This window comes from Buceros rhinoceros, unplaced genomic scaffold (assembly GCF_000710305.1).
Source record: "Buceros rhinoceros silvestris isolate BGI_N320 unplaced genomic scaffold, ASM71030v1 scaffold20106, whole genome shotgun sequence".
Taxonomy (NCBI): Eukaryota; Metazoa; Chordata; class Aves; order Bucerotiformes; family Bucerotidae; genus Buceros; species Buceros rhinoceros.
In genome coordinates, this window is record NW_010418348.1 from 37,409 (window position 1) to 47,480 (window position 10,072).

Genomic DNA, 10,072 nt, shown 5'->3' on the forward strand with positions numbered 1-10,072 from the left:
GATCCTGAAAAGAACAACACAAAACAAAAAAAGAAGTGTGATCATTTAGGATTAAGAAAGTTTGTTCCGTTTTTATATGACAACACAGAGATCTTTTAAACTTTTTTTTTTGAAAGCATGGGCTGTTTGGTCTCTACAATACTTATCAAGCAAACAGTTAGAAAAATAACTTATATTATATAAAGCTGGAACTTCCTAACAAAGTTCCAGTGCTTTTCAGTCTTTATCCAGTATCCATTTAACATTGATACAGATTTCATGAAGGTGCATAAATTTCATAACGAAGTGAGTTCTTCATCGCTAAGGTTCTTCTGGTGGTCAGGTTTGTTTCTCACTCTCTATTAGATACACTTTTAAGGTCTCCTTCTGGAAAATTCAAGGTGTTGCTCATGGACATTAGGAGTATATGAGTTATTCTTATGTCTGTCTTGATTTGTATACTTCCAAACTTTTCTATCTCCTTACAGAGGAAACAACGAGAAGTTGGATGCAGCACACTTAGGAAAAGCAGTGCAAGTAGTGTGCAACATTATGAAGTTACAGAAAAGCCACGGGACACATATATCTTCAAATTTTTTTCATGTTTTCTAGTTACCACAAAAAGAGCAGATTTAGTTGCTGTTGTATATGATTCAGTAGAGTAATGGTCAACCAGAAGACATTCCATTTGATAATATCCATACTGTTTTGGTCCTTGCTAGGCACTACTGTTAAAAGTGAAACGAAAAAACCCCAGAAACCCTTAGTGCACCCATGTCTTCTACAAAGATGTTTGTGTCTCTTCAGATGGCTCAAAACCCATGTTGCTTTTTCCCTCTTCAGCATAAGGGTTCACCGCTTCACAGTTTGATCCTGCTTGACGCCTACTTTCTCTCGCTCTCCTGTAATGAAAATAAATTTTGTATTAGGAGACTCTGTTCTGTTCAAGTTATTGCGGATCCCCAGAATCCCCAACTGTAAATAATACTGTGTTTAACTGGGAATATTTCTATAACAGGAACTGTATGTAAGTTCTTAGAAGGTGCCCTAATGGGGAGACGTAGAAAACCAACCCAGCTATATAGCTGTTAATACAGTAATATTTCAGCAGAATTACATTACCAGGGGGCCTCCGACAAGATTATGGAAAACGGCAGTTACTGATGAGCGTGGGCAACTCTGCTGTTGGAGAAAGCACTGTGTTCCCAGCAGGTCACTCTGTCCACCGTGCAGCAGGGCTGGCAGAAGCCCGGCCGCACCACGGCTCCCTGCAGCCACAGCATCCAGCTGCCTTAGCCGAACTGCTGATGACGGGGAAATTGCACTGAGCTGCAAAGCTGCCACGCACTGAAAGGCAGGGAGCTGAACACTTAGCTCTCACTGTGATGGGAAGAGGGTGATAAGCTTTATTTCCCTGACTTGCTTTAGTTATGTTTGGCAGCCTATTTGTAAGCACCCTGACGATTCAATCATCGAGACAACTCCCAATGGTCGTGATCATAGTATTAAAAATACTCCTCACTTTTTGCGATCTCTCTGCCCGGTGATGATCAAGACAATAACTCCAATGACAATAAGGCTAATGATCACCCCAAATACAATTAACCAGACGGTAACTGGCGGTTCGTAAGGTGTGGCCAAGGTTGGAAGTATGCCCACAAACTCCAGCGTGTTATCATCCAGTCTGAAAGCCTCATTGATTCGTCCCCGAGACATCCTGCCATCAAGAGCAAATTCAGAGTTTCACGCATATATTGGAAGGAAATAAGCAGTTTTCAGTTGTTTTCTAATTCCCCAGTGTGACAAACTTCCCCTGAACTGCACAGTTGAAAAGGAGGTTGCACAAGAAGTGCTGCTAAACTCATATTCCTTCTGGCATGGGATAGTGACTGACAACCACAGCAACTTAAGCCCTTAACCTGTTGCAGCCTAACTGACAGGTTCAGACACTGTATGAACTCTTAAACTCAGTCCTAACATTTATCAAAATGAGGCCAATAGCCTTCTGATCTCCCTCTCTATGCGCATTTTACCTCTCGTTCTCTTTACCCCAAGTTTCTTGGCTATCCGTAAGTTGCTTGGATATGTGACAGAAAACCACATCTTTCACATCTTCCTACCTGTATCCCTCCTAGCCTCTTTCATAGTTTTGATTCTTGTGTTTTTCACTTCCTGGAAAACCCTTTCCCTGGTCTATTTTCTGTGCCTTGTTTTCCCTCGAACTTCTGCTTCTGCTACTGAGTGCTAACCAAAGAGTGACTTTCATAGCCACATTCTTCTTGCTTGGTTCACCAACTTATCTCAATGCTTTTTCAACCCCGCTTCATGTTGCTGCTACTTTCAGATTTGTTTCCTCTTCATTTCCCACTACACATCATCCATAACCATCTGCAGAGTTGCAGTTTTATTTATCATTTTAACAGCAGTGACTTAGAGTAGTGTCATACTGTTACAAAACAGCTCTTCATTAACCCCTAAGTGGAAACTATCTCCTGATCTGACCTCTTCTGTATAATCAAATACATCAGGCTGTCTTTCTAATACATCATTATTCTGGAGTCCTTGCTAACCATAAATTTCACACTGAATTTTCACTAATGAGAGGAAGAAAACACACATGCATGCACATGCCGTTACTGGGGTCTGTATTTCAGAATGTGAGATAGTTCCCATTAAAGTCTGAGCAATGACATTTTCTAGCAAGGTATGAGGCAATTCAGTGTTTTATAGCAGTTTTACAAGACCCCTGAAGAATTTTACATTGGCTGTTGCCCAAGACACCATCAGATAGATGGACTGTTTTCTTTCTGTCGTAACAGTTTATCTCATCCCCCTATTTTCATCCTAACTGCAGAACCGACTTCTTTATCACCCTTTTTTTGCCTGAACTCACTTGAGCACTGTCTTCCCTTACACCCTTTCACCTGTTTTTTCATTTTGTTGGGTTGTTTTGGTTTTGTTTTTTTTTTCAGACAGCCAAATCTCACCTGATGGCATCTTCCACGTCAGCTTTGGGCACAATATCACTGATATTACCTGGCATGCTGACAGTAAGGTAGAAGGAGATCCTTTGTGTCAGTTCCCCAACATGAATGTCTGTAATCCTGAATGAGAAACAGAAGAGAAAGGGTGTTTTAATTGTTGAGATTACATTATCTTTAAATTCAGGCAAGTGAAAAGTTATGTTTGACCAGCAATGCCAAGGGGTTAGTTTATGTGGGATGAATGCTTCCTAGTGACCTCAGCTGGGAAGTGAAATCAATTTTTCTGACAGAATTTCCTTCTCTATGTGTTCCTTTGTAACTTTAGATGGAGAGAATCTACCCCATACTTAAGATGACCCTTCACGTAAGTTTCCAAAGCACATCATCGGTTGCAGAAAAGAGAGTGTTTGGGGCAGGTCTCATGAATGAGATGATGTATGAAGTACCAAGTGAAAACAAAATAATCCTTCCTCCTAGAGGAAGTAGATCCTAGTAAATCCTAGATGTTACATGACTGGCATTCTACAAAGTAATACAAAATAGCTTAGGTAGATAGCTTCTGAAATTTTTTTGAGAGACCTAGTAAAAGGGTTGTTTTTCCTACCAAAATCAATTCCCGATGATAGATTTTGTAAGTGAACCTAGATAAGATTAGTAAGTCTGCACAGAACTCTAGTGCTTTGTACTCAACAAGCTTATCTTTCCTTGGCCCAAAACCTCTTGGATATTCAGTATCATATACATACATTGTTAGAAAAAAATGATTTCTAATCAGTGTATCTTCCCTGATATTCCCATAGTTGTGTTGGGCACAGATTCTCAAGGCTCCCTTCCACCACTGATAAGCCATGGGGCACAAAGCCTTCTGTATCCCCTGAAATTGCCCAACCTCAGCACGTTACTCCTAAATTTTGGACTCCTGAGAGAAAGGACAGCATCTTGCCTTTTACAGCCAGCTGGCGTTTGACATTGTTTGCTATCACGAGACATTTGACAAAAGGCACAATTAATTCCACTAATTCATCCCACTACTGAACCAGAAGCAATATAGATAAAGCCAGCATAATTAAGCAAGCAACTCACTGGAAGTTAACTTCCTGTTTCTTCACCTCTGCAAAGTATTTTCTCATAGCATAGGCAATGGATGACTTGAACAAGAAGAGCTCACTTTGATCCCATTCATACTGCAAAAACAGCATGAGAGAAAGTCATCAGAGACGGCAAGTTATCCGACACCAAGAAATCACTCTGAAAGGAAATAGCAATGGTAATGCTTGACGTGCACTTCAATATTATTTGTGCCATGATAGCACTTCAGGAACCTACTCAAACCTTTTAGCTCTGTTAATCTGGGTACTCTGCAAGAGAATAATTAAGCTGGCATCCCTGCTGCCAGACTGCATGATGCCAGGCTGCATCATGCTGTCCCTCTGCAATTCTGATGCCTTTACACGGGGCAGCTGAAGATGCTGTGGTCCCAGCCCATCTCCCTGCCTTAGAGGCAGCAAAGGTAGCAGGAACAAGATTATTCCTATTAAATATTGTGCAACCTGTTTGAGCTCTAAAGATTTCATAATTTAGATCTTCTTTTAGTCACGTAATTTTATCTGTAGACCCGTTCTTTTAAGGAGGAGAAACTTGGGGTGGGGTTGTTCTCTGAAGTTGGCTCATTTTTTTTGCCTGGTGAGCTGAGATTTTTGTTTTGGGTTTGTTTTATTTCAGTAAAACATTTAGCATCAGTATTCCTGCAGCAAGCACATATTTGTTGGTTTTTGCTGGAGAACAGATAGGTGATATAGAAAAATGCACTGTCTGAATGAGGGCTTCTCCTGGCCTGCCTTATGAGTCTGAACGTGTTTGCTGTGGAAGTCAAAAACAGCTTCTTTGAGGCAGGCACTCTGCTGTGCAAGGGGCAAAAACCACTGCAGGAGCTGATAATACAGCCTGTTCAGTTGTGCAACACCACGTGTGCACAAAGGGAAGATTCCCATTTGAACTCTGTGGCAATTTTTTTATACCCCGAAGGCTTAGATTTGATTGCATGTGTGGTACCTGAGCAAGAATGCCTATAAATGCTGCCAGTGACTGTTTCACACAGCACTTTCTCAAGTGCCTTTCAGGAAGGTGTTGGTAGAAGGCAGCTCTGTTGCAACAGGCTTTTTAAAAGCCAGCTACATTTTTCAGTTCTGCCCTCTTCCTGACACTGATACCAATGAAGAGAGAGAAATACACAGGAGGAAAGAACAGAAAGAGCCCACTGCTGTCAGTCCGTGCGGGATCAGGCGTACAATAGGCAGAGGAGAGGAGCCCCTGCCCCATGCGAAGGGCAGGGGCTATGCCAGCTCTGAGTGTTCCAGCTGGGAAGGGATGAAGCTGTGAAAAACCTTTGCCTTGCAAATGCCCCTGGGGTTCTCCTGCTCGCTGTGGCAGGCAAAGCCTTGCCCTGAAGCACTTCTCGTTGTTAGCGCTGTTGTCTCCGGCAGCTGGCAGTGTTCACCAGCACAGCCTACAATGCTAATGGGGGGGGTTCTCAATCTTTCATTTAACCCCAACATGTTTAAGCTCTGCAGTGCCTTTTTTTTTTTTTTTTATCCAGGAGCTAATTGAGCTTGATTCCTCTGCTGCTGCTTTCTGCACTTAGCATCTTAGCTTTGTAATCATTTATTTGTTTCCGTAGCGTACATTTTGTCTTTTCCAGGCTAATGTATTTTAATTGCCACTGTGCCTCTCAAGTGCCTTTGTAAATACCATTACTGGCTGTGTGGATGGGAAGTACGCGGCTGGCTTCTGATCTGTGCTTTGGTAGTGACTACCCACACGACTTCCCTAGGCATCTCAGAAACCTACCTTGGTGCTCGCTGTTCATTACAGAGGTCGCTTTGCTCTCAGAGCGAAATGGACTTTGCCAAGTGCCTCTGCTCTATTATAATGCGTTCCTTTCAAGATCACACATGTAACTTGAAAGACAGGGTAACTCTGGGTTCTGATTCAAAGAGCTTTTTCCATTGTAAAATACATCTAAATGCCTGCAGGCTGACAGTTCTTCATTCCCTAACGATGTCTTGTGTGCCAGCCCTTTACAGTTTAATCACACACATGACGCTGACTCCGTGAGGGATTTTAAATTAACATTTGAAGACTTGTCTTGTTTTTGAGTGGTGTTCAGGGGACTGGCACTCCTGGAACTCTTTATTTTAAATAAGACAGAGCCCAAGAGATTCACTGGGGATCTTGGAGCAGTTTCCCTTAGGAAGGCGCTTTCATAAAGCCCCAGTCTCATCAGCTACACTGGTGATCCAGCAATGCTATGGCTGCAGCTTTAATCTCATCAGCCTGAAAACAAGTAGCAAGGTCATTGCAGCATCACGTGCTATGGCACAGATGGCACAAGCCCATCCATGAGTCTGGGTGCTTAATTTGCCCACTTTGGGCTATCAAAACTTCCCTGCTGGGTAACAGCCAAGGTATGTAGCTGAGAGGTGCAGGACTGCCTGTGTGAGCTCCACTGCCATCCCAGCGCAGCTCTCCGTCTGCAGAAGAGGGTCTTTCTCTTTCAGATTTATCCAATGCTGAAGAGCAAAAATGCAAAAAGATTTGCTGGCATACTCAGAATTCTTTCTGCGATCCTAACGGTGCAAAGCAGCTCAAAATATATCTTAAACAAACAGTTGCATGAGGTTCCCAGCTTTGGTGTGCTGTGAGCCGTGTAAAACAGCCAAAACATATTGCTCTGTGTAGCTGGGCCGAGATTCTGGCCCAAGGTTTCCTCTGCCCTTTCTCTGCACCAGTTCATGTGTGTGTCATTCCCTGCTGCTGGCACACCAGCATTCAGAGTCACGTCCCCGGGGCTGTAAGGGAAATTTGTGGGAAGTCAGAAAGGCACTGAATGGAAAAGGTTTCTTGCAAGTTGGTGATGTGGACTAGTTCTGAGAGGAAAATGCATGCCTTGCTCTTCACGGCTTAGGAACCTACCGTCCATACAATAATTCAAATTAAGTAATCTGTATAAGGTTGTTTTACAGCTGCTCAATTGCACAACAAAAGACTATGATGCCAAAAGGCACACATAAAAATGGTATTAAGCTAAACATTAACCATAATGACTAATAAATGTGTTGTAATATGGAAATTTTCATTCTGGTGATATGAGTTTTGAATTGTATCTAACTCGACTCAGCGGTCTAGGAGCAATAAAACTCCAGTGGGGCTTGCATGTGAGAGAGTGATAGAAGCAAGAGTATCAATTCATATGAAAAATGAGCCCATGGTATTGTGTCCTTGCTAGTCAAATAGGCTCCCACGTGCAGGTCTAAATGACCTGCCTGATGACATACTCATTCTTGGAAAATTACTAATGTTCCGCAAGGTGAAAATGGCTGTTAAGGGGAATGAAGTGTCTGCACTTCAGCTTTCTACACCACCTCTGTGAGATTAGCATAAAGAGGCATGGCTAGAATAAGGAGCAAATTTTCAGCCTGGTTTAAGCAGATGGGCTAAGCCAACGCTCTGTTTAAAATCGTAAAGGCCATCTTTGGCTTTGATGAGAATTTTTCGGTTGCTGTTTTGTATTTTATTGGACCAGCTAGTACAGATGGGGAAAGCAGATATGCTCTTGGGAATGAAAGCCTTTTTCCTCCCCTGAAACAGAGGCAGCTGCACTGCCCCCCCTCAATCTTCACAGCAAAGCTGTCTCTGCATAAGGGTTGGAGGGCAGGAAGGCAGCTGAATACATCAGGGCCTGGAAAGATTACAGCAAATGGGCAAACAAAAACCTATAAAGGAAGATTGACAGAAGTGTTCCAGTGTGAAATCAAGAGCATTTGAGAATACAGAGTGGGATTCAACCCCTCTGCTTTAGCACCACATTTAAATGTGAAGTAGCTGCTCTAATAACAACTTCTGAAGGCAGCCACCTTAGCCATGATAATGGAAATCAGAGGAAATTAAGTAGCGGTTTTATTTAGACACAACAGCAGAGCTAGAAAAAAATATAGCTGTTTTCAGGTACATGAGTTCCCCTATGCTAGCCCTCCAGGCTGTCTTATAGTAGGTAAAAAATGATTTGTACCTCTACAGAATAACTCATCTAGCTGAAATCTTTCTTAAAATGGGTGGGATCACTCCTTGGAGAGGTCCCTCCACTAATTGTAGAGGGAGTCTTGACCACAAAATCAGACAAGACACCTTTTATGTCATAACACTTCACCCGAACTGATGCCACTCTTCAGACACAAAGATCAGCTGCCTTATTTCCTGAGAGCCGTTAGGGCGACATGTCTGATGCCCACGCGATGGGAAGTGTGCCCCAGCAAAAACACACTTACCGCCTGGTCCCCCAGTGCTGACTTCAAGCTGATGCGCACTTTGATGGCATTGTCAGAATCTGGTTTAAAAAAGAAACAAGGGCTGTGTCAGGGCTGCAAAAACAGAGTGTCCTTCCCTGGGAAACTCTGGGATGGCTACAATTTCCTTACAGTTTACCCTGCTCCCCCTAGCCAGCTTGGTGGGCCTGACCTTGTTTCCCTTCAGCCACCTCTACTGCAAACGTCTTCATGTGAGCTGTCAGTCCCCCAGGTCTGGCTTTGTAATAGAGAGAAAGAGAGAGCTCATCTAGAGCGCATTCCTCTGGTCTTCTTCAGACATCTCACAAAGGAAATGCCTCTTTCCTGCCATTGGGAATAACAGCTCAGATGCAGATGTCGGTGTCTGGTTAGGTGAGTCCCACCATCGGAGACTGGAGCAGCACTGTAAGAGTTATGGTGCCCTCCAGCACTAACAGTAATTACATGTATATAACCTGGGTGGTTCAAAACTCAAGGTCACCACAGTAGGCTAAAAAATGCATTTTTCCACAGTATCCTCCTTTTCCTCCCCTTGAGCTCTCTTCTTTGACTAGCACATGACAGCAAACAAAATAGTAGTAATTTTTTTCTCTACTGGTTTGCCCCTATCCCCAGCTCAGGGTGCTCTGTCTCCCAGGATGGGTAGCTTTCAGCTTTGCAGAACAGGCTCGATGATCTCAGGCAAGAGCTGTGCAAGTCAAAGCCTCTTGTCTTTCTTCCCTCTCTGCAGTTGTTACACACCCTCAGCTCTGCCACTATTAAAAAAGATAAACGCTGTTTCTGAAAACTAGGTGAAGCTATGACGAACTCCATGTGTGCTGAGTCCTCCAGCTTTGGCCAGCAGGAAGGCAGTCTGCCTTCCCATGAGTAAATCTTACTACTAGGTGTGTATTTCCCATAACCCTGCTTCCCTAGGGGGAAGAGCCTTCAACAGCTACAAGAGAGAGAGGTACTTTCCTGGTCAAGAACTGTGAGGACTACTCAGTGTTCTCAATTCACCCCCAAGCCATACGTACTTGGAGTCCAGCCTGTTTTCCAACCAACGTATCTGCCAGAATTGTTTTTCTGCAGCCACGTGTATAAAGGTTCAAAGTAGTGGAGCAAGGGAGCTGCATTCATGTATTTCTCTCCTGTTACATTTTTCAGTGCTTGAGTCCAGGGCTTGGATCTGCCTAATTCAAGCAAATGTCTGTATTTGTGAAAGGAGAGGTGATATATGTTATTGCCATGTTCCATCTAGACATCTAGCAAAACAATTTGCAATTGGTATCAAAGTTTTCTTTTTTGCTTCTGATCTCCCTCCTTCCTCCCATGATTCCTATTAATAAAAATAAATTATTTTCTTATATACAGACAATTAAAACTTTGATGTTTAGCTCCTCAGTGGATATAAATTTAGTCAACTTGTCAAAATAAACCGAGAAGGTACATGCTAAATTTTCAAGGTAGGTTCATTCTTGATGCAACCTCGTTGACCTCATTTGCTTTGTTACCTCAAACTCTGACCAGCTGCATGGGAGTTGGTAATGTCACATGTGTGGAGAGGGCCGGTGTGGTTGGCTGCCTTGCAAAGTGCCTCCTGGAACTGGAACTGATAGATGGTCCGGGTGTAATACCTAAAGGAAGGAAAAGGAAGGCACGGGTTTCATTAGCTGCCTGGAAACCCACGAACCCTTGGTATTTTGGTAAGCTCTGCTGCGCCAGCCCGTGCTCCTGCCTGAGAGGCTGCGCTGCAAAGAGAGAGGCCAGCCGATATTTATAGGCTAC

The 10,072-nt window shown here is 43.2% G+C and overlaps 1 protein-coding gene across 1 annotated transcript in view; it reads right to left on the reverse strand.

The window, feature by feature from the left end:
• Window positions 1–760: 760 nt before the first annotated feature.
• The window catches only part of ACE2 (angiotensin I converting enzyme 2), a 23,764-nt gene continuing 14,452 nt past the window's right edge, over window positions 761–10,072 (reverse strand). Inside the window, exons 12-18 of the mRNA XM_010138511.1 lie at window positions 9,799–9,921; window positions 9,322–9,494; window positions 8,288–8,346; window positions 4,047–4,147; window positions 2,967–3,083; window positions 1,502–1,696; window positions 761–881 (exon numbers count right to left, since the gene is read on the reverse strand). Of these exons, the coding sequence (XP_010136813.1) occupies window positions 761–881; window positions 1,502–1,696; window positions 2,967–3,083; window positions 4,047–4,147; window positions 8,288–8,346; window positions 9,322–9,494; window positions 9,799–9,921 (889 nt within the window). The remainder of the gene's footprint in view (window positions 882–1,501; window positions 1,697–2,966; window positions 3,084–4,046; window positions 4,148–8,287; window positions 8,347–9,321; window positions 9,495–9,798; window positions 9,922–10,072) is intronic.